The sequence below is a fragment of the Panthera tigris genome, chromosome A2, assembly GCF_018350195.1.
Source record: "Panthera tigris isolate Pti1 chromosome A2, P.tigris_Pti1_mat1.1, whole genome shotgun sequence".
Lineage (NCBI taxonomy): Eukaryota > Metazoa > Chordata > Mammalia > Carnivora > Felidae > Panthera > Panthera tigris.
The window spans coordinates 55,300,675-55,328,587 of NC_056661.1; the positions used below are offsets into that span (position 1 = coordinate 55,300,675).

The following is a 27,913-nucleotide window of genomic DNA, read 5'->3' on the forward strand; positions in this document are numbered from 1 at the left end:
ACTCTGGGAAGCAGACTGCTAAGACATAGTACAGTGTGTGTGTCCTAGGATTCCCCATTGACCCGAGCCCCTTACGCATGAGTTATGTTGGGTAGAGCTCAGCCTTTGCCCAGATTTGCCAACGAATTAGTCCCACCTTGTCAGGACCGGTGAAGCGTGGGTTTATGTGCCACTCTCCGTAGCCGTGCGGTTCGCTCTGCTGAGAGTTCAGTCCGGCGGCGTTCGGGCTCATTTTACTCAGAAGTGATGGGGAGGTGGGAATTGTGCAGGTGGCGTCCTGACTAAAGTGTTTGCGGTGGAGGCTGACCGCGCTCCTACTCCCGACCACTCCGCCTTGCCAGTCCTTGCCAGTCTACGAGGGCCATTTAGAAAGATGCCAGGGAAGGCGCAGGGCCTTTGGGGAATAGGATGTGAACTACAGCAGGGGAGTCGCCCACTGAGAAATCCAGAGCCTTGAAGAAGGGCTAGGAGAACAAGTAGTAGTTATAGCGGACTAAGCCGAGTCACACAGCGTGAACGGCCCCTTTGAGTGTCCCGGGAGAGCAGGGTCAAGTACACGCGCACTGCAGGCTAGTGGTGTCACTTCCGCATGAGGCCGCCTGAAGAAAGCCCGTGTGTCTTCCCCGAGGAACAGAGTAGGCGCTGCTCTGCGAGGGCTGCCAGGGGTCTGAGTGCTGAGAGTGAATAAGTTAGGTGACCCTTCCGAGCTGCCACGAGCCACAGAATTACATGCTTCTGCAGCTTTTGATTTATCTAAAATCTATCTGGGGACGTTACTGTTACTGGTGCTTGTTAAACCTCTGCTCCACTGTTTCCGAACAAGGGGGTCTAAGGATCGCCCACCTCAGACCTCCCCTCCTCTTCCAGACATGCTCAGTGTTGTCTCTCTGGCCTTTGCAGTTTCAGGCAAAGCACCTGGGCCAGCCTTTGCCAACGGTCATTGGCACGTATAAGAACCACCCTCTGTACGCCCTGAAGAGGCATCTCCTGAAATACGAGGCCATCTACCCCGAGACAGCCGCCATTCTGGGGTATTGTCGAGGAGAGGCTGTCTACTCCAGGTGCGTGAGGCGGCCCGGTGGCTTTGTCTTCCCGATGGCCCGTGACTAGCGGCCTTCTGGGGCAGGGGGCTGCTAACGTCGGCCCTTTAGTCAGAAGGGTTGAGCTTTGTGGTGTGTGTGCACGCTGTCCCACGTGGGACGTGGGTAGAGGGATTGTAGCTTAAAGATGAGAACAACACGGATTGAAAGACCAGCAGGTGAAGAAAGGTTATGGGGAGAAATAAAAAGTACAACAAGGTCTGTATAAGAATAAAAAAACATACCCATAAAATAGAAGGAAGAAAAGATTTGATCCTGACAAACTGAGTGCATATTTTAATGGGGACAAAACTTCTCTCCGGGAAGATGAAAACGTTCTGGAGATGGATGGTGGGGATGGTTACTCGACACTGTGAATGCAGTTGATGCCACTGAACTGCACACTTAATCACGGTGAAGATGATGCATTTTATGTATATTTTCTCCACACCAAAAAAAAAAAAAAAAAAAAAAAAAAAATTGCCAGAGAATGGGGGAAGGGAATAAGAGAAAATGAATGTAAAATATACACAAAATGAAAACAAATCACTTTAACGTCAATTTAATGTGTGGAACAGAGAAATGTAGAAGCAGCACTTTTAAGAAATAGCAGATGAGAGAAATAATAACTAACAGAAGTGATTTTTTTAAAACATGGTAATGCAAGACCAAAGGTAGAGTAGAGGAAAGAGAAAACCAGGAAACCGGGAAATCACACGGGTGGGTGGAGTGAGTCCTGTGCGCAGGAGTCAGCCCTGCAGGGAGACGGCCACAGCCCCTGTTCAGGGTCTGTGGTGGGACTTCGTCTTCCAGCCTGCTCAGGGCCTCAGCTGCGACGACGAGAGGCCCCCGGGGCCCGGCCGCCCTAACCGAGGCGGTAAGGCACAGGCTTCCTGACGCGGTTGCGGGAGAGGAGGTCTGGTAGGAAGAAAGCGCCAGCATGATCCGCAGGAACCACCACGTCCACCATAGGAAGAAAGCATTAGAGGTGGACGGTTTTTCTGGTAGTAAAAGACACCAAGCAAAGTGTGCCATTTAACCCTTTGAGAGCATACAGTCCAGTGCTGTTAAGTACATTGACATATAATGTACACATAATGTATGTAATGTACATATATGTACGTATAATGTACATTTAAATGTACAACCATCCGCCCCTGCATCTCCAAAACTTTTTCATCTTCCCAAACTGAGACTCTGTCCCCGTTGAACACTAACTCCCCGCCCCGCTTCCCACAGCCGCTGGCACCCACCCGCCTACTTTCTGTCTCTGTGCATTTGACTCCTTTCAGGACCTCGCATGAGTGGGACCATGCAGTATTTGTCCTTGTGTGCCTGACGCCCGGGGGGTGGACACTTGTTGCTTTCCTTTCTGGCTTTTGTGAACCGTGCCGCTGTGGACAGGGGTTGTGCAGCTGTCTCTTTGAGACGCTGCTTCCGGCTCTTTGGGGTGTATGCCCAGAAGTGGTGTTGCGGGATCATGTGGGACTTGGGTGTTTCACTTAGTGAAGAACCGACACGCTATTTTCCACAAAGCCTGCATTGTTTTACAGTCTCCCCAGCAGAGGACAAGATCCCAATATTTCCACACTCTTGCCGACACTTGTGTTCTGGTTTTTGTAGTCATAGCTGCCCTCATGGGTGTGAAATAGGAGCCGAGATTTATTCTGACAGGGCTGTGTCCACTTCCCCGCTGTGCTCCTTGGGAACGTCCAGATAGTGCCCGCCTGCCCCGCCTAAGACCGTGACCACAACTCCTTTGGGCAATCGGAGATGGGCTGCCTTCGGCAGGAGTGTGGGTAGCGCTCCCAGCTCGGACAGGGATGCTGTGGACAGAGGAGCGCTGCCCCCGCGCTGTGGACCTGGAACGTGTCTGGTCCTCCAGCAACCTGCCAAAGCAGAGAGGACAGAGCTCATTACCCCTGATCGAGAGAGGAGGACGCTGGGGATCAGGAAGGGAAAGTGGCTTGTCCGGGGTCACTCTGTTAGGCAGTGGCACAGAGGAGGCAGTATGCCCCTTGTGCCCCGTCCTGTGCCGAAGGTCAGCCTCAGACGGGGCGGTCGGTGAAGGGCCTGATTTCTGCACTGGAAGGGCACTCAGTGCCCTTGTTCACTGGAGCCGCGCTCTGGGCAGAGCTCAGGGCTGCCAGCTGAGGAAGAGACAGCCTTGCCCTGTCAAAGAAGGCGCAGTGAGGACAGCAGTTGAAACTTGTTGGAAAGTCGCCTTGCAAGGCTTGGCTATAGCTCTTAGCTCTGGAAGGAGAGTGAAACCAGAGGCTCTCTCTAATCAGGCTGCTGGGAATTAATGACTCTCTCATATGCATGGATCTTATTTCCGTGGTAATTCATAGTATAGTTTCTGTGTAGTCTTCCTTGGGGTTCACTGCCCCTTCTTTGGACACTCGTCCCTGCCCCCATCTCTGTGTTTAGCAGCAGACCAGGCCTTTGGCAACCACGCACTCGCTCAGGTATCTTCTCCTCTACAAGCTGCAAAGGGACTCTCACTGTGGGAGAAGGGGGCAAGCCTTGGCATGAAGCCTAACACAGACAGATAACTCCATCAGGTCAGGACTTGTAAGTGGACGCATCCCCCCAGAAGATAGGAAGTCCAGGTTAGCTGTTTGCCTAACGCAGGTCCCCCAGTTCCCTCAGGAGCAGAGCCTTAGGAGAGAACTGAGGGCTGAGAGCATCCTTCTGAGAGGCTGTGTGAGGCCTTGCCTCTGTGCACACAGCGTTTCTTTGGTGCGTGTGAACTGAGTTTGTCCTGTGTCTCCCCCTGTTGGTTCCTGCAGGGATTGCGTGCATACCCTGCACTCCCGGGACACGTGGCTGAAACAAGCGAGAGTGGTGAGGCTGGGAGAAGTGCCCTACAAGGTAACCACTGGGGGGCGCGCGGAGGGCAGAGGCGAGGGCACTAAGGGCTGCTGAGTGCGCGCCCAGGAGAGGGACCCAAGTCTGATTTTTCTGGCTTCAGAAAGATTGGAGGAAGGGAAAAGCATTCAAATATGGCTTACTTGAATGAGGAATTTGCCAGGTATGGATCATTCAGAGCATGCAAGAAGTTTCATGTTTTTGAAGGGTTGGAAAACAGAGGCTGCAGGTGACCCTTTACAGAAAACCCTTCCCTGGAGCAGCTCGTGCCCAGGCGCCAGTCCTTAGCCCCTTACACTGCGCCCATACCACTCCTCCTTGTATAAGTTATGCAGCCTTGTGGCCAGTCCTCCCGAGTGAAAAATCTGGCCACTAGACATCCTTGGGGATGTGCCGGGGGTCCCAAACTCCGCGCCTTGCACGGTGCGTGACATAGGCAATTTCCGGGCGTGAATCCTGGCACTGTCACTCACCCGGCCGTGGGGCCTTAGTGACTTCATTTCTGAGTCCAGTTACCCTGTGAGTGGTGAAAGCGCAGAGCATGGCATGGCCGGGAAAGGCCGGGTCTGGCCCTCGGGAGCTGCCACTGCAGGTGGACGCTCTGTACCTCCTGGGCTGCTCCTCTGTAAAACGCAGTGACAGAGCCTACCTGCTGGCTTTGTTGGCAGAGCTGAATAAGCTAACACAGAAGCACTGGGCCCAGTGCCCGGGACGGGGAGCGCTCTGCAGGCGTTGGCTAGTGGTAGCAGCCTGAGGGGTCCTGGTGGTACTAGGACCTGTAAAGGGGGTAAAAAAACACACCCGTCTCGGGTTTGTTGGGGCGGTTAAATGAGGCTGCGGCTGTAAAGCACTCAGCACAGTGGCCCGTATACAGTCAGTGCTAAGGAAGTGGGTGTCTGTGTCGTAAACTGGCTGTTCCCTCTGGCGTAGATGGTGAAGGGCTATTCCAACCGGGCCCGGAAAGCCCGCCTCGCCGAGCCCCAGCTGCAGGACCAAAATGACCTGGGTCTGTTTGGCAGGTGGCAGACGGAGGAGTACCAGCCCCCCGTGGCTGTGGACGGCAAGGTAAGGGCGGTGCTCAGTGGGGTCAGGACCCAGGCCACTCCATTCTGCAGCTGGCTCGACCTGGTGTCCCCCCCTCTGCAGGTCCCCCGGAATGAATTTGGGAACGTGTACCTCTTCCTGCCCAGCATGATGCCTGTCGGCTGTGTCCAGCTGAACCTGCCCAACCTGCACCGCATAGCCCGCAAGCTGGACATTGACTGTGTCCAGGCCATCACTGGCTTCGACTTCCATAAAGGCTACTCCCATCCCATGTGTGTGCAGGGCCTTCCATGGAGGCCAGGAGGGGCGGGGCATCCTGGAGAAGGGGCAGGAAGTCAGTGTGAGGGTGGAGGCCATTTTCCGGGTTTTACTCTGGATTTGCAAAGTCAGCCTTAGCACTTTACCTTTTACTTTCACACTTCTACTCTGGCTTTCAACCAGAGGCAGCAAAACTACTGAAACCAGCATGCCGATGACTCTGGATGAAAACAGTTTCCTGGGGGTGGTGACAGCATGCTTCCTGCTTGGTGGCCTCTGTCCTCCCATGGGGTGGGGGTGGGAGCCCTCTTCCCAGGTGTCTCAGGCAGGCCTGGGGAAGAAGATGCGGTGTTAACGGGTCCACAGGCCTTCCTTTGCACGGACAGTGCTGTGGCTGGGATTGTAGGCGGCTGATGCAGGGAATCCTTCAGGGCTCTAAGTGCCTAGGAGCCACCTGCTGGCCTCCACGAGTGGGGAGGAGGAGAGGCCAGAGCAGGCGGCAGGCTCGTAAGACGATCCGCGTTGCATCCCCACAGAACTGACGGCTACATTGTCTGTGAGGAATACAAAGACGTGCTCCTGGCTGCCTGGGAAAATGAGCAGGCACTCATCGAAAAGAAGGAGAAGGAGGTGAGCAGCCTGGCCAAGGTGGGCCTAGGTGGGGGTCCTGAGTTGCGAAAGCAGAATCGCAGGGGGACGCAAGCCCCCAGGTGGGGCAGGGGCCTCACTTGCACCGTGAATGAAAGGAGACTGTGCGCTTGAAAGCTCTTTCCAGCTCTTGCACTTTGTGGAAGGCACCCTAGGGAGCCAGCCCCGGTGAACAGGGTTCTGTCTGCACCTCACAATCCACCATCCTTGTCCACAGTCTGCCTGGATCCCAGCTCTGGGGACCCTGCACCTGCTGGCCACACCTGCCTCTGTTGAAAGGAATCGCCCGTGGTCCAGGTCTGCATGGCCTCCTCCTTGAGGATGTTAGGGTCGCTAACAGTTCACAAGAGGCTTCTGTTTTGCTGCCTTTTATGTGCCTCATTTTATAAATCACACTGATTTTTTTTTAAATGTTTATTTTTTTATTTTTTTAATTTTTTTTTTTAACGTTTATTTATTTTTCAGACAGAGAGAGACAGAGCATGAACAGGGGAGGGGCAGAGAGAGAGGGAGACACAGAATCCGAAACAGGCTCCAGGCTCTGTGCTGTCAGCACAGAGCCCGACGCGGGGCTCGAACTCACAGACCGTGAGATCATGACCTGAGCCAAAGTCGAACGCTTAACCGACCAAGCCACCCAGGCGCCCTTAAATGTTTATTTTTAAGAGCGCGCGTGCGTGTCGGGGAGGGTCAGAGGGGGAGACAGAGGATCCGAAGCTGGCTCTGCACTGGCAGCACAGAGCCCGATGTGGGGCTTGAACTCACGCACCATGAGATCGTGACCTGAGCTGAAGTTGGATGCTTAACTGAGCCACCCAGGCGCCCCAGTCACATCGATTTTGAAACAGACTTGCACAACTGAGAAACTCACTTAAGCTCAAAATCTTATTTCAGATCTTTATATGTTCACAGGTTCCATCTTGACATTTTTCCTGAAAATGGCAGTACTTAACGTTTTGTGCCCTCCGTTTTATTCTGCCTGCAGAAAAGGGAGAAGCGGGCCCTCGGGAACTGGAAGCTGCTGGTCAAAGGACTGCTCATCAGGGAGAGGCTGAAGATTCGCTACGGGGACAAGGTCAGTGTGGCTCTTTTGGAAAGAAGACAAGCCCAAGTGGGACTCTGAACCATGGGCCCAGATTCTGCCCAGAGATGGCTTATGTTTTGACACCACGGTCCTGTGTCTCTGAGGCCCCGTGTCCTTATTTTGTTGGGAAAGGTGTCCCTAAAATGAGCCTCAGCCAGCTCTTTGAGACCCCAGTTCTACCCCGACACCACCTATTCTGTTTGTGCACGAGCCAGTGCCTGCTCTGGGTCTGATCTCATGCTAAACCCATCCAGGGAGGGACAGGCACCCTGCATTTCTGTGTTTGACATGAAGGGTGACAAGTTCTGTGTCACCCTTAGCCTTGCAGTGTGCCCTGTGCCTGTGACCATCCTCCAGGCCCCGGGGTTGCTCATTTAATTCACATCCCCGAGCACCTGCCCCGGCTGGGCTGGCCATTGGGCGCAGGTGCAAAGTTGACACGTAGCCCTCAAGGGCCTCCCCAGGGAGGCCCGTCCCCACAGTTATGTGGTGTGTTCAGTCTGGGTCAGACACAGAAATGTGCTCTGGGAACAGCTGTAACCACACCTATTTTCTTCCCCGTCTCCAACCCCCCATGCTGCCAATTTGCCTTTAAAAAATATTTTGTTGTCACGCTTCTCCCTCACATCCCTTCGGTGACCTTTCACCAGGCTTTATGTTGACCCTGTCCACCTGTGTGTTTCGCCTTCTGCCTCCCAGCCCTCCCTGCCCAGCTCCCCAGCCTGGCGGTCAGGGAGTGCCGCCTCGGAGCATTTGGCACTGAGAGTTGGTCCTTTGCAGTTGAAGACATTAATGCGCTTTTTCCCAAGTGAGGTAGAGTAGTAAGTGCAAAGCACCAGTCCGGTGATCTAGATTTGGCCGTACGCTCCTGGAGAGCAGTTTCCTGCATAAACATCTTTGCGATTCCCAGCACCGAGCCCAGAGCGAGTTCTCCAGTACTTGCATGGAGGAGTCCCCAGTCTGAGGAAGGCTCTTCCCCAGCCCCATGTGGTGCCTTTGTCATCCCAGAGCCACTGGCCCTGCGTAGGCTGCTGCTGGGGGCTCCCTGCCACCCGACCGCTGACCTGGGTCTGCCCTTCCCCTCCACTGTCCCTCCCTCTCCAGAGCGAGGCAGTCGCTGCCCAGGCACATGCGGGAGGTGGACTCTCTTCTGATGAAGAGGAGGGGACCAGCTCTCAAGCAGAAGCGTCCAGGATCCTGGCTGCCTCCTGGCCCCAAAACCGAGAGGCTGAAGAGGAGCAGAAGCCACAGTGCCCTAAGAAGACCAAAAGGGAAAAGAAAGCGGCAGCCTCCCACCTGTTCCCATTTGAGAAGCTGTGATGGGGGTGGCCACCTGTCGTACCCTGTGCCCCACAGGCCCCACACCTTCCCTGGGAGCTGCCTGGGCCCCGGGGGCGGTGCTGTCTCCTCTGAGAAGGCACAGAAGCAGATGGGGGCAGGGGATAGACGGTCAAGCTCAGGTGGTCTGGTCTGGCCCCGGTCCTCGTCAGATTCACCCAGGGTAGGGCTTCCCACGCTTTCTGCTCCCTCGCCCTATGCTTTGAGCTCCAGAGCACTTCCCTGGAGACTCGCCCACCTAGACGTTGCTCAGCGCATCTTTGGAAACGCGAGTCAGTTCTTTTACAGAAACCACTGGGCAATTTAGGAAGGCACCGGTCCTTTCTTCCAGGTGGATCCTTCATCTGTCAGACCCTCGTGCGTGCTTTTCCCTCTTGCAGACCTGGGGTCCTCTCTCTGTGGGCCACTCACTTTCCCTCAGGGTTACTACCACTGCCTAATGCCGCCCCTCCGTGGTGTGGGAGAGAGCAGAAGCAAACGCCCTCATCTCAGATTATGGGATTGTCGGGATATGCTTTTCAACGTAACAGTTCAGGGTGGCAGACGACTGGAACAAAGAGCTGAAATCAGGAAAGAAAAGGAAAACACTGAGAGTTAAATGTTAGTAAACGTGGATCAGTGTTAAACTAGATCTTATTCATTACGGGATAAATTTATAAAAGCTCTATGCATTGTAGATATTCAAGAGAAGTAACTTTTGTAACATTTTGAGGAAAAAATAAAGCATTTATCTAAAAAGACCGAGCTCTGCGTTTTCTTCCAGATTTCACATCAGCTAAGAACACCTGCATGGCAGAGTTGTTTTTCCACATGTTGATACTAAAGGTCGGGTTTTGTTCTCAGGTTGACTGGGAACTAACTCATCGTTACACAAACTGACCTTTTTCTTTCTACTCTTAAGCCAGGAGAGAGGTTACTTAACCTTTGATAGGAGCAAACTTCCAGCCAGTTCTATCCAAGGGAAACAAACAAAACACTTGGGGTGTGACTCATGCGGCAAGAGCCTGGCTGGAGGGCTGGTGTTGAGAAACAAACCGGAGTTGCCGTGGAAACCACAGAGCCTCACACTTCCCGCACGCTCTCCTAGAGGTAAGCAACTTGTTTTGTGGGAGTTGAATGGCAGTGGTCCCGCAGATGAGGAGAGTAGGTTTTGGGAAGTAACTCAGCTGCTTCACATCTTGCCACAAAAAGGACACACACTGCCGGCCCCAGTGTGGATAGTCAGCAGCTGTCCGTGGATCCAGAACAGGAGGCAATGGGGCACCCGGGGGGGCTCAGTCGGTTAAGCGTCCTACTCGTGATGTCAGCTCGAGTCACGATCTAATGGTCGGGAGGTTGAGCCCCACGTCAGGCTCTGCATGGAGCCGCAATCCCTGCTTGGGGTTCTCCCCCTTCTCTCTCTCTGCCCATCCGCGCGTGCACTCTCAAAATAAATAACATTTAAAAAAAAAAAAAAACAGGCAAAAAGTGAAAAACTAACATGCCACACGTCAGGCATTTCGTGGGCTTCATCTCATGTAGTCCTTTCCACGGTAAGAGAGAAAGGCATCGGGGCCATTTTATAGATGAGGAAGCTGAGACTCAGATCGCGGACTTGGCCCAGCGTCACACAGCCACGGCCAGGCAGTGGCACACTTGGGGCTGGAACCCGGCTCTGTGCCAACCTAACGTCCAGGGTGCCTGCTGCACTGTGCCACACCATGGCTCCATCCACCTCTTCTGATGCATTCTGAAGCTGCGTGAAGTCTGAGTCATTTACTTTGAGTCAATCCAAAACGAAGCATGTGTTAAAAATGACGAGTTGCCCTTTTCAGAAAAATTGAAACCCATTTTAACCACGAAAAGCTACTTAGAACGGAGTTCTAAAAACTCACAGTCCTTCATCGGTTCTACAGCTGAACTGTTTAAGATAGAAATTTCAAAAAAAAAGTAACAGCAAGGTCCTATAAAAGCTCTTTTGAAATTTATTTTGAATTTTTATCAAAAATACAAATACAATACAAATTTCATGATTTCCCAAAGACTTCAAACATTTCTTAACATTATTTTGCTCTTTAAGAACACTACTGAAATTCGCAGTAATTTAAAATCTGTAGTAGAAAAAAATTACACAAACCAAATCCCACAGAGTTTGTATTCAGCCACCGTCTAGTTGTATTGTTTTCCAAAAGCATCCTTCACGAGGAGACACTCGATGACAACTGCTCACGTGATAAGCAGTGGTGAATACTGTTTCGATTCTTAAATCCAGCTAAGTCCTCTTTGGGGCCAGCTGTTCTCTGCACGAAGAACCTGAAGTTACACCACAGATCTCCCAGGCCGATGAGAGATTGTTAGGTCTCCCATCACTCACTCAACTACCAACTAATTTGCTAAAGCGACCGCTCCCAGCAAGGCAGAACAGTTTCCAAGTAATAAACAGATAAAGGATATACGAAGGACCTTTTGAGACATCAAGGTGACGGTACACTTTATGCTTCAGAGGGCGTGAGAGTAGCTGGGAAACAGCAGGAGCGCAATGAAGTGTGGGTACATTTTACTTAGAGAAGCTGTGGACGCGGGCACAACAGGAGTTACCTGGGGGCCAGCTGCTAGTGTGAACGCCTCCCACAGTGAAAGGCATGAGGCCCGGGCGCTGCACAAGCGTCAGGTCTCAGATTTCTGGTTTGGGGTGATAGGGGCACGAGGGAGCCCACTCAGGATGAGAAAGCGTCCAGCCTTTTCCTTGAACGGTTGACTGAAAACTCAAAACCATCTTCAAGTAAATCGGTAGTTTCTGATGCCAGAGGATAAACGGAAATGCCTCTCTCCACCTTCTCCAAATTCCCTCTCCTCCCAGAGTGGGATCCCTTCGCCAACGCTGGCTTCAAAAGCACCTTGGAGCCTCCCAGTGACCAGAGTACTGACGGAGGTGACTCTTTTTTAAGCAGTAAGTCACGCCCCCATTTACACCTCTCTGTGCCCTGAATTAACTTCAACTGACAGATTAAGAGGAGTTTTTCTCTAACAGTCTCAAGTGCTCATCATTCAAGCAGTGTTTTGTGTTTTTAAATCTTATTTGAAACAACACCCTCTTAGAGTAGGAAAATACACATGAAGCGTAGCAAAGAAAAACATAACAAACGAGAGCTTTGGAAATCCTACACACTAAGAAGTTTCTGCCAAACTATCAACTACATGTAAATAAAGCCCAACAAATATCCCACGCTTCTTCACTGTGACCTCAGTGGATTTTCTAAGTACCAAGTCAGGTGCCGTGCCCGAACTGGGTTTGTGGTGCCCCGCGTGGGGGCCCGTGCCCGGTCTGTCTGGCACCACAGCATGCTCAGAGGCCGCTGGTGACGGTGGCCACGCGGGATCACGGGGCAGGGGTGGCTGGGCAGAGCCCTGGCACTTGTCTCCAAGGGTGAGGGTGAGGGGCCGGTGAGTGTTAAGGCAGCAGGTCCGTGTGGAGTGTCACCAGCTCACTGTTGGCAGACATCAGCCAAGCGAGACGCGTGAAGCAGCCACACGGTCCCGAGGGAAGGGAGGGAAGCAAGTGGAATGGATGCCTGTCGCCTGTCACATGGCCAGCCGGGAGCTGCCGCCTCCGCTCACCAGAGCTGCCTGCTGGCGAGAAAGAGGGTGGGAAGACGCGAGCTGGTGGGCACCAAACCTGACGTCCACGCGCACCGCGAGGCGTGGCCCCTTGAGGAGCGGAGCGGGCGCAGAATCCAAAACCGATGCAGGCTCGTGCTGGGGCGAGGAGCGGGGTCACGGGGGTGGGGGGTGAGCTGGATCCTGAGGAGCACGCGGGTGTTGGGCGGGGGCCAGGGCCTGCCTCACTCCAGCTTTTTGGCCGGCACCCGGGTCCGAGCAATGACGATGGGCACCAGGGCCAGGCAGCCGAGGAAGAGGGCCCACAGGGGCCGGTAGAAGAGCCAGCCGGCAGCCACAGTCAGCAAGGTAAGCGAGGTGGCCACGCAGAAGGCGAAGGCTTTCAGGCCAATGTTGACCAGGTCTCGGAAGACGGGGAACCAGTCCACTGTGGGGAAGAGAAAGGTGGTGAGGCTTCCGGGGCCACGGTGCTCTGCATCGCACAAGGTCAGCGGATCGTTCCTGTGTCTGCGGACCGGGAGGGGCCCGTGTCGCTGGGTGAGGAGGAGGGAGGGAGGGGCCACGGTGGCGCGAACAGGCTCCCGTGAGAGCTGGAGGACCCAGAGGAGGAGGGCACACCATGCACCATGCACCGCCCCAGGGGAGCAGGCAGGTGGGAGTGTCTTGGTGCCATCGGTCTGGGAAGACATCTGCCTGTAATGGTGGCAAGTTACGCCTGCTTCACACCTCGACGAAAACTGTGGGTGGGACCTTCTGTGGGTGCCCAGGTGGGCTTCTCGGCCATTCGGGTCATTACCTGTGCACACAGCTCTGCGCTGAGGGAAATAAATCAGCTTAAGCTGGCTCCCACCTCAAGGATCTCACCGGCCACTGGCCCCATATGGCAAAGTCTAGGATCTGGCTAATCCATCTGGAATTACCCTGTCCTTGGCCTGTCTGCCCCTCCAGGTAAGCATTCTATAGCTGATGGCAGTCCACAGGGGGAATCTTCACTCAGTTCCAGGAAGCCCCAGTGGTCTGGCACTGTGAACAGAGGACCCTGGCTCAGCTTGGTCTGTTGCCACACAAACCCCGCCTTGGCCCTCACGGTAAGCAGGGTTCGTGTTTTTGTGCATCGACCACGTGTCAGGCACTATGTGGACCGTCTCCTCAAACCCTCGTGCCTGCCCTGGGAGGCTGTACTGTTTCACCCTCATTCTATCCACAAGGGCACCAAGGCCCAGGGAGTTCAACTTGCCTAATGTCTTACAGCTAGAAAGTGCCAGAGCCAGGAACCTTGTCTGTGCTGCCCACGGCATAGTCTCCAGGGCCTAGAGCGGTATCCTGTGCACAGCAGGCACTTAGTAAGTGCTTACTGACTGAATGCCGGAGTGAACGAATGCTGGCTCGTCGCTTCCCCGATCGGTCCCTGCTCTGACGTCTGTCCTCGGTCTGGAGCGTCAGCATCCCAGATGAAGAGCGAAGAGGAGGATCGCGGGCAGTCAGAATCAAAGGGCCCTCTGAGATAGATTCCCACCTCCTCATCTGGCAGTGGGGGTACTGAGGCTCCGAGAGGGGAAATGGCCTAACCCAAGGTCGCGTTCAATGCAAAGGAAAGGTGGAGGATTTTGATCAAATTCTAATCTCTCCCAAATGGCGCGCAAGATGCGTCTGGCTGGTTTGAGCACAACTCAGCTGTCCGGAGAAAGCCTTGGAGGGGAGGAAGTGTCCTTTTCCCTCCTAGCCTGGGATGTACTGCAGCCAGACCTCCCCCCCACCCCCCACTGGAAAGGGTAAATGGGGGAGAGGGTTCTGTTGGGGCCTGGCGAGGGCTGGACGGAATTATCGGACTGGACACAGACACACTGGGGTAAAGGCTTAGACACAAGTCCCCTGAGAAGCCCCGTCCGCCCAGATCAACAGTGTGGGGCTAGTGCTTACTCAGTCAACTGGGGCCTCAGTCCTGTGCCAGGTTGGGTCACTTGGCAACTGCTGGGCTCACGGGTGCCGAGTGAGCGGCCCAGCACTCTGCCTCGCACTCCAACTTGCTGGCTGCCCCGAATCTAGCCCAGGTCTTAGGGTGAGGAAGCATAAAAGTTTTGGGGTGTTTCCTATTTGCCAAACATTTCACAAAACTGCACATTAGGTGTGAGGTGACTGACGCTGAGGCAGGAAGGGGAATGGCCCGAGTATGCAGAGCTCTGACGTGACAGAGCTGGCTCACTGCAAAGCCTGGCCGCTCTCCTCGTCGGGGCTGCTCACTTGTGGAATGAAGGGCTGAAGGAATGAGCGGGTCACCTGGGGACAGATGGGCCAGACCCTCAGATCACAGGAGCCACACCGAACCCTCCCACACACTCCCTCCCAGGAGTTGGCACCCCACCCCGCCCCCGCCCCCGAAAGCACCTGTCCATCGTCTCTGTCTTCCTCTGCCCGTTCATCCCAGGGCTGTGCACTGGGACCCAGACATGGGCCAAATGCCCGGCCTCTGCCCCAAAGAGCACCGTAGCAGGCCGGAAAGGGTTAGAGATAGTGTGAGAAGTGCAAGGGAGGCATGTGGGCTGCATAAGGGTGAGCAAGATGCCCCCGCCTGTCCCTGCACACCTACCCAGCGTATACAGGATCCGCGTCATGAGGTTGAGACCCATAAACATGGCCATCCAGCCGGCGGCCCGCAGGCCCCATGTCTTCAGGGAGTTGCTCTTTTGTTCTCTACGAAACACCTCCTGCAGGGCAAGGCGGGGGAAGGGGCGTCACGTCTCATGTCTCTGAGGGGCCACCAGCCTCCCTAGCTGGCAGGGCAGGTGCCAGAGGGTCCATCCCAACCCAGGAGCCGTTTGGCCATTTCTGAGAAGACCAGGGGAGGTAAGGGCACGTCTCCTGCCCGGGCCTAGGTGTCTGCCCATCTTGCACAGCACAGGATGGGGCAGGAGACCTCTGTGGAAGGTAGGAGTCCCTAGCCCACCACCTCATCTGGAATGAACCCCAACCTCCTTCCTCCAGTGGTTCCTTTCTGGGGTCATTTACCACCATCCCCAATAGTGCGTCCTGTGTGACGCTTCACCTTGGCCGCTCCTCACGTGGTTCTGGACACCTCGCTCTGTTTCCCCCCCTGCTTCGCAGTCTCCACAGCTGCCCCCCTCCCTCTGCCTGCCCTCTGCACGCTGGAGTTTCACAGTGTGCCCTCCCCGTGGGTCCCAACCATTTTCTCGGCGCCTCCGTGCCAGAACACCACCCTGCCCACCCCCGCCCCGTGGTTTCTAGCTCCAGCCCGGGGCCTCCTGCTGTCCACATGCCATCCGACACCCACACTGCAGCCTCCCCCCAGCCCCCGACCTGTTCCTCCTGTCTCCACCTCAGCAAATGCTACCACTGCCCACCGCCTGCACAAGCCCAAACCGGGCTGTCAGACTCGGCTTGCTGCTCCCCACAAGGACCACCTCCCATCCGGCCTGTCAGCAAGTCCTGTCAATGCTGCGTCCACATTTCCCCAGACCTCTCACCACAGTCACCCTCACCAGGACCGCTGCAGTAGCCTCCTCCCCTCCGCCACCTCCTCCCCATGGCAACCTGTCAAGACCCTGGTGCCTGTCAGGGGTCCAGGTCAAGTGTCCTTCTGTCCCAGGGCCTTTGCACATATGTTTGCTCTGCCTAGAGCATACCCAGCCAGCTCCTACACATTCTGCCAGTGCCAGCCTTAATGTCATTTCTATAGAGAGCACTCCCATCTTCTATGACAATAACGATAAGGACAGCTAACATCTACTGCTTACCATTTATCAGTTGCTGTCCTCGGTGCTTTACAAGTACTGCCTTACTTAATCCTCAAAAAAACTTCACGAAGTAGACACACTTATCTCCATTTTACAGGTAAGGAAACCAAGGCTCTGAATAAATGAATAATCTTTACAATAACCAAATAAGATAAGGATCATTATTGTTATCATCCAAGAGGATAAACAACTGGTTCAAGGCCCTGTAGCCAGTGGAAGACAGACCAGGGCTTGAGCTAGGGCCAGCTTGTGTCCACACTTGTCCACACTGAGACCTCCTGGCCCCAGGGCTGGAATCTGGGCATCCTGACTCGCGGGGTCTGGGTTTCTCCTCAGGGCCCTGGCCACCTCGTTGGCTCCGGGCCTTCTCTCCCTGCTTCGAGGAGACCCCAGGCCCTGTGCTGGAGGCCTGGGGTGGTCAGCACTGCCTGAGCCTGCCTTCCTGGGAGTTAGCAGGCCATGAGCCCCACCCACTCTTCTCTGGGGGCAATGGCTCTGAGACCTGGGCCTCCACCTGCAGGAGACTGAAGTGCAGGATCGGGCTGGGGCTGCAGGAGAGAGAGAAGCCTGGGCAGGGCCTCCTAATTTTAGAGACTCCCTGAGAGCTGCCATGGAAAGGGTGACTCACGGCCGCCCAACTGGGAGGTGGCAGCCCCACCCTGAGGCTGGTCACCGGGCTCCTGGGTGGCAGCCTGCCCACACCCTGGTCCTGGCTGGACAGAGGACAAGGTGAGGCCCATCATCACCTGGGGCCAGGGGCCGAAGTGAGAAGGACGATAACAGTCAAATGGGCCACAGCTATGCCTGGACCCCTACCCACTGCCTTTCCTTCTCAAAGCTTTATGGACTGAAAAGTCCTGCAATCCTGCTCCAGGCACATACAGAATTTCCCACCAGTGATACACTGTGTTCATCGACAATGTAAAAACAATTTTTCTGTTGAAGAGAAGGGTTTCTGCCTGGAAAAGAAGGGCTAACTTTTAAGGCATGCAATCAAACTAATCACAAGTTAGGGACTTAGGTGAGACATGACCCTCCCCATTGTACAGATGGGGACTCTGAAGCTCTATCATCCTGTCCGTTTTTCAGAGCATCTGCCTCCCCTACGCAGCTCTCAGCACACGGTGTCCTCACTCGCTCTTTCTTCTGATGGGTCCCTCCCCCCAGGAGGTGGGAAGCCTGAGGAGGAGGGGTCTGCTGTGCCCCCTGTTCTATCCTCGGTCGGCATCCTTTGGGCCTATGCCCAAAGTACGATCCTACACACAGTCCGCTGCCCATATGGGGAGATTCCTGCTCCTTCCAATTCTTTTTCTTGCCTCATTGCACTGGCTACGCCCTCCAGTGTGGGAGCTTATTAAATAACCACGGGAGGGGAGAGGGAAGGAGGGAGATGCCTGCCCCTCCATCCCACAGACAGGCAGCAGCAACTCACCTCTGCCGAGAAGTCCCCATGATGCAGGAGAAGCAAGGTGTCCCCAGACTTGGTGGAGTATGGGAGTAGCTGGTCACCCCGCTGCCGGGCAATCACAGTGACCTGATGGGAGAACTCAGTGTTAGAGCTGAGGGGACTGGCGGGCCGGGTCCCGGCACCCCTCCGAGTGCCAACTGGGGGAGACAGTGAGGAGACCCGTGCCAGCCCGGAGCCCCTCTCTCCACCTATCGGCCTGGGGCACACCTGCCCCCCAGAGGTCAGTGGAGCTGCTTCATTTCAAGTTCCCGGGAAGACCCTGGCAAAAAGAAGCATGTGTCAGTGTGGGGCAGGGGCTGGGGCCAGGGGTGGGACTGCATGTGACAGGGTCAGGAACTGGAGACCAAGTATTTACAGAGCAAAAACTGGGGGCTGGGGGCTGGGAGGCGGGGGTGGGGGAAAGAGCTGCATGTGATTGGAAGAACTTGGGCAGGCATGATTAGGAGGTCCCCCTACAACAGCAGTTCTTAGCCTGGGGCCCAAGGATGTCCCCGGATGGCTGTGGAGCACACGGAGCTCTGAAACTGCTCCAAGGCACAGCCATCTGTGTGCGGGTGTGAGCACATGCACACACTTCCTACAGGAAGGGTCCAAAGTGTTCACGGCATTGTACGTGGTGCCTGTGCCCTGGAAGGCCAGGATGCCCTGCTTGGGTCTGCCCTGGGGAAGCCACTTACCACGTGAGCCGGGCCCAGGTCGGGGTCATCGCCGCTCAGCCCCGCGTAGGAAAAGGAAACGCGCAGGTCTCCGACCTGGGGGTGGGAGAGACGTGGGCTGACTGAGACCGGGAGCAGTCAGCCTGGGCCTGTGTCCCCAGCACCCAGAGCCGAAGCTCTTTTCCCACCTCCACACCTCGGCCCAGGGGCTCCCATCTCAAGGCTTCTCCCCTCCAATCTCATTTGGCCAACTGGATTCAACTGAACCGAATCAGAGTCCCAAGCAGGAATGCGACTCCTGTGTGTTGTCCGGGGGCTGGCACTGTAAGGGCCCCCACCTCTGCTGTGTGAACAGCCCAAGCCCCTGTGTACCTCTGGATACTTGGGGTTTTCGCTGTGGTAGAAATAGTCTCCCCGGCGAATGATGTCCACGTGCGGGTCCTCCAGCTTGGACAGGCTCAGTGGCTTGAAGTTGTCGACTTTGTCGATGAGGCCTGAGGAGCGTGCAGGAGTTACAAACGATGCTGTGCAAACAACGCCCCCGAGCGGTACACCCTTCAGCCCGACCGCCTTCCGGGAGCACCCTCCCCAATCCCTCCTTCCGTACTGCAGGCCCCTTTCAGTCTCCATCTCCTCCAGGAAAGCCTCCCCGTCCCCCTTCCAGCCGGTGGGAGTGGCTGCAGCTCTGGAAACAGCCCGAGCCCTGCACCTGTTGTGCCTCAGATCCCCCTACCTGTCCAAGCCTGGCTCCCCTGCTGTATGCATTGCACTACAGGCACAGCAGCCACTGACTGGGCAACAGGGCAGATGGCAGACAAGCCAGGCCCCAGGGCACGGCCCGTCCTCCCTCTCCCTGACTATTTGGGGCCTATGTGTCTTCTCTCCCACTCTATTGGGGCAGGCCCAGGGACAGACCCAGGTGGCTGGTGGTGCCTCCTTGTCCCTGGAAAGCCTCTCCTTGGTGTCACCTGGGGGGTCTACAGTAAACCACCCTCTCCCTCACATAGGGCAGGATGCCGGCTGGGGCTCACAGACGGAGGCCTTGGGGGCAGCCTTATCTCTGCGGCTGGCTCTGGGGCTGCTTGAGGAAGGGCTCTCAGCTCTGTCTGGTCAGATCAGGCACCAGGGGTGCCTGGTACCTTTTCTCTGGAAGAGACCGTGTTTCAAAGGAACCTGGCTCAGGTGGGGCCGCTCTGCACAAGTCCCCCACCTCCTGGGGGTCTGCCTTCCCTCTGGCCCCAGCCCAAAGTACGATGCCGGGAAAGTGCAGGCTGATCCCACATCCAGGGCAGTGGGGACCCCAGCTCCTGGGAGGTGGCCAAGTAGAAGCACAAGGCCTCTGGGTGCTGTTGGCTCATCTGAAGGGGCCAGAAACTTACCCGCCGAGAGGAAGAATCTGCCAATTTGGACAAAGGGGGCTGTAGCCGTGAATGACTCCACTGCCATTGCGCTGTGAAGAGAAGGAGCTGTCGGCGGAGCGGGGCACTGGCTGGGGGCTGTGCCGTCTCTCTGGGTTGCGCTGGGCAGGTTTTCCACCCCGGGGCTCCTGCAAGTCCCGACTAGCCCAGGCACTGCGGACGTCTTGTCTTTACCACCTGATCTACCCCCCGGACGCTCCTGTCCCCTCACCTGGTGGAGCACCCTCCTCCTGTCTCTTGTCCCCCAGAGCTTCACATCTAGACCCCTACCAGCCTGGACCACCCCAGCCACCAGTCATCACATGGACCCTCTGTGGTTCTCTACATCGTCCCTGACCCTTCCCAGCCTTCCCAGCCCCAGGTAGCTCCCAAGCTCAACTGTGCATATTCAAGACCCTTCCGGGCACAGGCCTGCCCGCGGCTCCAGCCACGCTCCAGCGCCAAGCCCATCTCACCACCCCCGTGTCTCTGAGCTAACTGCCTTCTGCCCAAATCCTACAAAGGCCCAGATCAAATGCCACTGCCTCCTGAAAGCCCTTCCTGATTGTCCTCCCATCCCCATGGCTGTTAACAAATGCTTCCCGGATACTGTATGTGCAAGTGCTTCTCAGCACTCAGTCCAGGCCTTACATTCGTGACCTGCTGGAGCCTGTGGGGGTCAGGAATCGGGATTTCCCTCCGCGTTCCCGGTGCCCAGCGCAGGAACTGGCCTCAGAACCGTGTCCCAGACTTGCATCAACTCATGAGGCAGAAGGAACTCAACCCCATCACTCTGCTGAGGAAGCTGAGGCTGGGGACCCGCCAGTGGCCGGCAAGGCTGTGCTCAGGGCCACCTCTCACCTGGGGTTTTTGTGGCCAATCTCTCGGTCGAAGTTTCTGCTGTTGACGATTTCTGACCTCCACTCGGTGTCTGTCACAGGGAGAGGGAACTCAGGAACCATGGTAAGAGTGGCCACATGTCTGAGGCTCTGTGTCCTTTTATCCAAGCCCTTGGCCACTCCAGGGCCGGAGGGACAGCTCCTGGAGCCTCAGTGGACACATGACAGAGCCAGACTCTGAGGACCGACACCCAGTGATCCCGACATCTGGTTCCACGCCTTCCCCACTGCCGTCAGCCTTGGCCAGGGGCAGAGACCACATGTGTGCAGGGATGGTGGGGGCCCGGTACTCACTGTAGGAGTACCTCGTCTCTGTCTTCACCTGCCCGTCCTCGGTGTACTCCCTGTGGGGAAAGCACAGGGCACTCCAGAGTTAGCCTGTCACCCCCAGGGCAGTCCCATGTCTAAGCTTCTCCAGCTGGACACAACTTGGGCCCACGAGGTCAAAATCTCTAAATGGAGCCAGCCTTGTCTGTACCAGCCAGAGACAGGGGCTTACTCCTGGGCAGACAGCCAGCTCCATCCCTCAAAGGCCCACCCTGGAGAAAAGAGCTTTATCCTCCTGGGCTGCAATGTGGCTCCACTTGGCTCATGCCAAGGGCTGCAGCCCTGCCCTCTGGGCTCAGACACCTCGCTGCACCCTCTGCCCCAGGCCAGCCCCACGGAGGGCCCCTTGCAGCTGCCCTGGCTCCCCTAACCACCTCCCAACCCTCACTCACAGTCCATGTTGCTCAGCTCCAAGTGACTCCAGCCTAATGACAGATGCCCTCAGACTTCTGTCAGAATGCACAGGATGTAACCCAGTGCCGCCTCTGCCCCGTCACGGGAGAGAGCACGGAACCCACACGCAGGAAAGCACTGTTTGTGCCTGGATCCAGTCATGCCTCAAGCCTGGGCAGCCCTGCGTAACTCCCTAGACACGGAAGCTAACCCATCCTCCCACTCGCATTGGGTTTTCTGCCACCTCCAAACAGAAGATCATTGGCTGATAACTTGGGGATGATTCAACACTTCTGATAGGAAGATTTAAAAAAAATTGTTTTAATGTTTATTTATTTTTGAGAGCAAGAGGGACACAGCATGAGCCGGGGAGGGGCAGAGAGAGAGGGGGAGACACGGAATCTGAAGCAGGCTCCAGGCTCCGAGCTGTCAGCACGGAGCCCGATGCGGGGCTCGAACCCACAAACCGCGAGATCATGACCTGAGCCGAAGTCGGCTGCTTAACCGACTGAGCCACCCAGGCGCCCCCTCTGAGAGGAAGATACCATACTTTAAATTCCAGAAGTGTCCAAATAAAGAGCCACCTGCATCTGATCCTGACATCTGACGTCTGCACCTCTTATCCCGGAGTTTTCACTCCCTGCCAGCTCACCGGGACTCCTCGGTTTCCACCCACTGGTACATCTCCACGTGTCGCCGCAGCTTCACAGCCGGGAGGTTGACCCCATAGTTTGGATCCGACAAGAGCTTCAAAAAGAATCAAACAAATCAAACACACAAGCAACACAAAACTCAGGACAAGGCTCACACCAGCCCAGGATGCCAGAGGAAGCTGGACTGGATGAAAAACAGGCAGGGAGGACAGGGCCAGGAGGCAGGTACCACAGCTGCTTCGGGTGGGAGGACCAGGTGACGCTGCCTGTCCCGAGTCCACAATGCCCAGCGCCTGGGGCCGGGAGCCTCACAGCACCGGCTCGGGCTGCACGACCAATGCCCTGGCGCCAACCACGGGGTATTTAGGGTTCAAACAGGAGAGGGAGGTCCAATCACCAGAGTACCTTCGGGCCTTGTGCTAGACACACGTGTTATCGTAACCGCTAAAGCACCTTTTCGTGAAGCTCCTGCCACGCGCCGAGCACCGGGCCAAGGGGTTGGCCATCTGATCCCACCAAATCCTTGAAGCCGGCCCCCCAGTTTGTTAGTTATTGTCTGCATTTTGCAGAGAAAGATGCTGAGACTCAGGACTGACAGGTCCACACAGCTGCTGAGTGGGGCAGCCGGGAATCACACCTGCGTGTCCCTCTCCAAAGCCCACGTGCTTAAAAGCCCCAACCAGACAACAACCAGCGATGCGCCCCGAGCCTCCGGCAGGTCAGAAAGCTTCACCAAACCTACCTTGGACGTGCGCAGCGCCCCGATGATGTGCACCAGCCTTCCCTCATTCTCTGGGGCCACACTGTGGATGCTGTCAGGGGTCACCACAAGGGAGAGCCCCTCGGCCAGGGAGGTGGCTGTCTTCAGTGCGCGGCCCTGGGAGCAAAGGCGAGTGGGGATTTCACCTCAGATGCGGCTCAGCACAGTCATGCTTACCGCAGTGTATCATGTCAGGATGGGGCCTCGGGAAGCATGGGGCTTATCTCCCCATTTCACAGCTGGAAAACCAAGGCCTGGCAAGCGGCACAGGTGAAGTGGAACCCAAGACTCCTGCTTTCCCAGGCAGTTCTCTTCCTGCCACCCTCTCACCAGTCTCATTGCTACCCTGTGCTGGTGCTTCTGTCTGCTGTGTGCCCTTATGCCATCTCTCTCTGCCTTCTCCCTCTCCCTCACCTCCCAGTCTATGTGGTTTAGATGGGCCTGTCTGTAGTGCTATCCAAATCACGGGACCCAGGCTTAGCCAATCGGAACACGGGTTCATTGTCCTCATGGATTAGTTCAGAGAGAGGACTGAGATGACACTGAGAGAGGACTGAGATGACACCAGGACACTGAAACATCTCCCTGCAACTTTTGCTAAGTTGGTCTTGGAAGAGACGGGGCTGCTAAGCTGGTTGGATGTGACCCTGCAGTTGTTGGCCATCTTTACCACCACAAAGGAAAAGCCCGCCAAAGAAGAATCCATAAAGAGAAAAACAGGCAAGAGTGGAAAAATGGAGATTCCTAGTGACCCAACATGAACACCTGGATCCAACCAGGCCTGAAGCTGAGGCTACCCCAGGATTTCAGGCCTGTGCACCAATGCACTTGTCTTCCTACTTACGACAGTTGTGACATGAGTCCTAAGAGAAAACATTCTGACTAATTTAGCACTGCCACCCCCACCCCCGGCCCCGCCTGTGATAAAATCTAGGCCCTTGTCACCACATCCAGCCTCTGGACTCATAGCCTTTGCTCTCTAATACTGCACAGGGGAATCCCAAACATTTTACCTCATTGGTGAAAATTAAGTAGAAGGAGAGCAGGAAGGTCATGAGCCCCACAAACATCCCACCCGAGGTCTCGCTGAGCCGCTCCAAGAAGCCTGGCTGGGGGTTGCTTGTAGTTTTGACATGTTCTCTCCTGTTACTTGTACTGGAATACTGAGAGAAAAAAAAATATTAAAAAAAATCAGAATGGAAATTAGTTTTTTAAAAATAAGTTGAATTCTGCTATTTGTTTATATTCAGTTTTCACTGAAATTATATACAGTAAAAATGCACAGGTATTAAAGGTATAGTTTGATGGGCATACCCCATTTGACCAACATCCAGATCAAGATAAGAATGTTTCTACCACCTCAGAAAGTTACCTTGTGCCTCTTTCCTGTCAATACTCCCCTCTCCCCACCCTCTAGTGGTAACAAGTATTTGAATCTGTATCATTATAGATCAGTCTTGCCTCTTATAGAGCCTGACGTAAATGGGATCATCATACAGCACAAATTTCTTTTCTGTCCGGATTCTGCCTTGGCATAAAGCTTTTGAGGTTCAACTACATTGTGGTGTGTGTATCAGTAGCTCATTCCTTTACGTGGCTGAACAGTATTCCACTTAAGAATATACCGCATTTGTTGACTCAGTCGCCAGTGGGTGGATGTGTTGGTTGTTTCCAGTTTTCAGCTGTAATGAACAATGCCTCTATGAACATTCACACAGAAATCTGTATGCAGATACGGTGCTTTCCTTTTCCTTGGGGAAAGTGGGTAACGAATACCCACAAAGGAGTGAACTTGCTGATCATAGAAAAGATGTATCCTTTTAAGAAACTTGCCAAACGGTTTTCCAAAGGGGTTATCAGAGATATATTATTAATTCAATTCAACAAATGGTGGCTCAGCTTCCCGAGGGCCACGCTGGGGCTCATAGCGGCGAGGGAAGGGGAAGACGGGCTGCAGGGCCATCGAGTTGCAGGCACAAACAGTACTAGTCCATGCTGAGTGTCTGGTGAGGAGCAGATCCAGCACCAAAGGAGCGACCCCTTCCAGCTGGGAGATCACGGCAGGCTCCCCAGAAGAGGGGGCATTCGATTGGGATCAGAGAGGCAGATCCTGGGGTAAGGGCATCCCCAGCAGGGGGAGCCATTGAGCGATGGTGAGGAAGCAGGAGGTGGTCCTGGGAGCACGGCTGCCCATCTGCTCTGGCTGGGTTTGGGGAGGCATGGGCTGGAGGGGAGATGAGGATGGCTAGACACATCCAGGAGGGTTCATGGTAGGCTTAAAACTCCAGAGTCAGTGGGTCAGGTTTTGTCCAGCCAAGAAGAGAAGCATGGTTTGAAGTGTCCCCTGCTGACTAGCATCGTTAAGAGCAGAACACTGGAACCAGAAGAACTGGGTTTGAATCTAGGCCCTGCCCTGTACCAGTGATGGGGCCTTGGGTGAGCAATTAACCCCTTTATGTTCTCCATTCGCTCATCTGTAAAATGGGGATAATAATCCAATCCATAGCGCTGCCGAGACCAAAGGACTGAATTATCAGACAGCTCAACAACCAGGGCACAGGAAGGAACGCACAGGTACCCACGGCTGGGGTAAGCTGACCAAAGTCACAAAGGTGTAAGGTGGTTCTGAGATGAGTGATCAGAGTGGGCCAGGCCCCTGGCACAGGGGCCAGAAGAGAGACTCGGGTCAGTTTCTGCTTGAACAAGGCTGAGGCCACATTCTCTGATTGTTCCCGAACACCCCCAGCCCATGCCTCCCAGACACCACATGTCCATTGCATTCAGAAACGGTCTTAACTTTCCACACCCCTGGGAAACGTGAGTGGAGCCGTTCAATGCAGGCAGGCAGGTGACCATCATCCATCATAATGATGACAACGGCCAAATGCCAGTCTATTACAGGCCAGGCATGGGAAAGCTATCGCTATCCCATTTCACAGATGAGAAAATCGAGGCTCAGCAGTTAAGCCCAGATCACTCAGCCTCTAAGGGGCAGAACTGGGCTTCCTATATGGACAGACCAGAGGCCACTCTCCTACCACTTTGCTCCAAGCTGCATTCCTCACTTCCTGGGCTGTGAGAAGAGTTGAACACTGGGAACCTGCTGCAGAGAGGGTCAGGGAAGGGAGCCAGTCCTGCTATTCGCAGTGCAGCCCTAAACTTGGAAGCCAGAAGGCATGACTTCCTTCTGGGCCTCCCCTCAGCATACCTCTACGAGCCAACACCAAGGAGAGGAGCTCATGGAAGGCCTTGGAGGGAAGAAAGAAAGGCACAGGAGGATATACCTCAACCCACAGGAGGGGTAGGGTGGGTAGTGACATGCCACACCCAGCCCACATTCCAAACCAAAATCCCGGTAAACGTGGAGGGTCTGGAGTGGAGGATGATGGCGATTTCCTGCAGCCACACTTCGCTACCCACTCTGCCATCTCCCTAGCCTGCGGGGCACCCTCGGGTGCCTCTCTTCCTCCCCTTCAAGGCCACCTTTGAGCCCCTGACCTTGATGCTGGCTCCTTGATATGTGTTGAACACACACGTGTATCCTCCGTGAGCACTCCAGGCTCAGAAGCAAAGAGCGGTGAGTGATGGCACAGTGGTTGACACGTGGGCCCTAAAAACTACTTGTCGCATCAGTCGCTCAACCTCTCTGATCCTGTTTAGTCACTTATAAAAAGGAGATGGTTACCAGTGCCTCTGTCCCAGGGCAGTTTTGTTGTTATACTGATTAAGAAGTTATGGCACCTCCCCGCTCCACCCCACCATCATCAGATCTTCCTTCCTCACTGGGCCCGGTGGCTCCTGTAAATGTGCACCCAGCTACTGGATGACTCAACAAAGGTTTGGCAGCAGAAGATGCCCAAACTCATCCACATTCCTTGGACCAGGTCAGGTGCCACTGTACCCAAGATAGTTTCTGCCCACCAGGGCCACCCGAGCCAGACTGTGAAGATAGATTTTTCTCATGCGTTAGGCATGTACCAGGCACCGTGCTAACCACAGACTGACTCCCTTAAACTTCACAGGAACAGATCCCATGAAGAGACACAAAGCCAGAGCGACTACAGCCACACCGCTTCTGAGAGGAAGAAACTGGATTTGCCCCCCAGGTCTGCCTGACTCCCAAGCCTGCTGTCTTTGGACAGCATCTTCTCACGAAGTATCTGGCCAAGCTGGCTGTCAGGCCCTGGGCAAGTGCCTTGCCCTGCTGGGGAAATTCTCCATCTGTAAAATATGGTGGTGGTGGTGGCGGCGGTGTGGGGGTGGACAGAATCTACCTCTGGTTTCCTGACTGCGGGCTCTCCTGGCAGACCCTGGGTCTCAGACTACCCCTGAGGCGTTTCTAGGTGCAGCATTCACGGTTTCCAGATCTCCCAGACAACTCCAACTGAGGCGGAGTACACTAGGGCTGTGGGTGAAACAAACCCTGCCTCTTCAGGGGCGTGGGGCACAGAGAGGACCCAGGGGTCTGGCAAGAGGGTGTAACAGGTCAGGGGAGAGTGGCTAGGACGCTCCAGCTAAGCAGGAGGGAGGGAGCGTCTGGGGCTGGCAGGGCACCAGGGCTGGCTCCAGAAGCACTTTCACAGAGGAGGGGGAGTGGTGAGTCACCAGGCTTCTCCCACACCCAGCGCTCCGTCGGGAGGCGCTGCTCCTCCCACTGCTCGGTTTGTTGAATGAATGTTGGGCTTCAATCGAAAGGTTCCCGAGAGACAGGCTGGCTGCAGGGAGAAAGGGCCAGCAGCCTTTTGAAGGGAACCACCTTCAGCCAGGACCTCTCTAACCAAACACACCCTAGGAGGCCAAGGGGCCCGGCAGTGGGGAAATGCTCCCTCCCACAGTCATCCTAACTCCTCTACTCTCAGTCTCGCCCGCATCCCTTTGCAGCATCTCTAGCCTCGGTTTACACGCTTCCCTAGGGCGCGGAGCTCACGGCCCTCCCGCACAGCCCCGTCTGTCCGCTGATGGACAGCCCCACCTGAGCCATGTAGGCTTCCCCACCCTTCCCGCGGACCGGCTCCCTCGGAGGTCCCGTCCAGCTCCCAAAACCCGTGTGTAAACGGGAAGCCCAAGGGCCCAGGTGGGCACTGGGAATGAAAGGAGGGGCTGCGGGCAGGCGCCGCGCACAAGGCGATCCCAGTGCTGGGAGCAACGGCTCCCGAGTCTCTCTCCCCGCAAACGCACAGCCCGACGTCGAGGTCCGGGCACACTGAGAGAGATGAACAGACGGGTTAGCTGCCGGAAGGCCGAGACAAGGGCATGCAGAGGGAGATGGACCGGCCGCACGGAGGAGGGCCAGGCAGGCAAGATGGACCTGGACGGCCCCTTCGGGGAAGAGGCCCCGGGAGATGGGGAAGTCTGGGTGGGGTCCGGCAGACCAGGAGACACTCACGTTCGCTGCCATGGTGAGACCCGGCTCGCCGCTCACCCTCGTTCTGCTCAGCTGCGGAAGGGGTTGTTGGCCTGAGTACAGAACTCAGCGGCCTACCGCCTACCGGACAGCTGCGAAAACCCGCGTGAACCCCAGAATCTGGGAGGACGTGCGACCGTGAGCCACAACTTTTCTGCTCCTGCGCGCCGCAAGCCTTCCTGGTAAATGTAGTCTGGGATCAGGTGCTTTAGCCACTGAGTTGCAACACGCACTGTACCTCATTGATGCGCCTGCGCACTGCAAGCCATTCTGGGATATGTAGTT

The 27,913-nt window shown here is 55.5% G+C and overlaps 2 protein-coding genes across 6 annotated transcripts in view; one reads left to right on the top strand and one right to left on the bottom strand.

The window, feature by feature from the left end:
• Positions 1-9,054, top strand: part of XPC (XPC complex subunit, DNA damage recognition and repair factor) — a 29,174-nt gene extending 20,120 nt beyond the window's left edge. For all 3 annotated transcript variants that reach the window (XM_007093360.2, XM_042979590.1, XM_042979589.1), the window contains 7 exons: positions 901-1,061; positions 3,872-3,953; positions 4,881-5,015; positions 5,097-5,266; positions 5,789-5,882; positions 6,886-6,975; positions 8,089-9,054. In XM_007093360.2, the coding sequence (XP_007093422.1) occupies positions 901-1,061; positions 3,872-3,953; positions 4,881-5,015; positions 5,097-5,266; positions 5,789-5,882; positions 6,886-6,975; positions 8,089-8,304 (948 nt within the window). In that variant the 3' untranslated portion in view covers positions 8,305-9,054. The remainder of the gene's footprint in view (positions 1-900; positions 1,062-3,871; positions 3,954-4,880; positions 5,016-5,096; positions 5,267-5,788; positions 5,883-6,885; positions 6,976-8,088) is intronic.
• A 1,214-nt stretch (positions 9,055-10,268) lies between these two features.
• TMEM43 (transmembrane protein 43) lies at positions 10,269-27,826 on the bottom strand. Of its 3 annotated transcripts, XM_042979595.1 has the most exons (13): positions 27,611-27,826; positions 23,238-23,387; positions 22,207-22,341; positions 21,464-21,558; positions 20,386-20,435; positions 20,054-20,123; positions 19,175-19,245; positions 18,168-18,289; positions 17,817-17,891; positions 17,104-17,205; positions 14,507-14,624; positions 13,840-14,196; positions 12,354-13,483 (listed from the first exon to the last, which is right to left on the bottom strand). In XM_042979595.1, exons 1-12 carry the CDS (start codon positions 27,620-27,622, stop codon positions 13,877-13,879), a joined length of 1,320 nt encoding a protein of 439 aa, XP_042835529.1. In that variant the 5' UTR covers positions 27,623-27,826; the 3' UTR covers positions 12,354-13,483; positions 13,840-13,876. The 3 variants fall into 3 exon arrangements, with proteins under 3 accessions (XP_007093419.1, XP_042835529.1, XP_042835528.1); XM_007093357.3 differs by lacking the exons at positions 12,354-13,483; positions 13,840-14,196 and adding an exon at positions 10,269-12,346; XM_042979594.1 differs by having other exon boundaries at positions 12,354-14,196.
• Positions 27,827-27,913: the final 87 nt, after the last annotated feature.

Coding starts and splice junctions, on each gene's coding strand:
- TMEM43 (XM_042979595.1), bottom strand. Junction 19,246..20,053: donor ATTGGCCACAAAAACCCCAG/GTGAGAGGTGGC, acceptor TTCTCTTCACAG/CGCAATGGCAGTGGAGTCAT. Junction 14,625..17,103: donor ATGGGGACTTCTCGGCAGAG/GTGAGTTGCTGC, acceptor CTTGCCCTGCAG/GAGGTGTTTCGTAGAGAACA.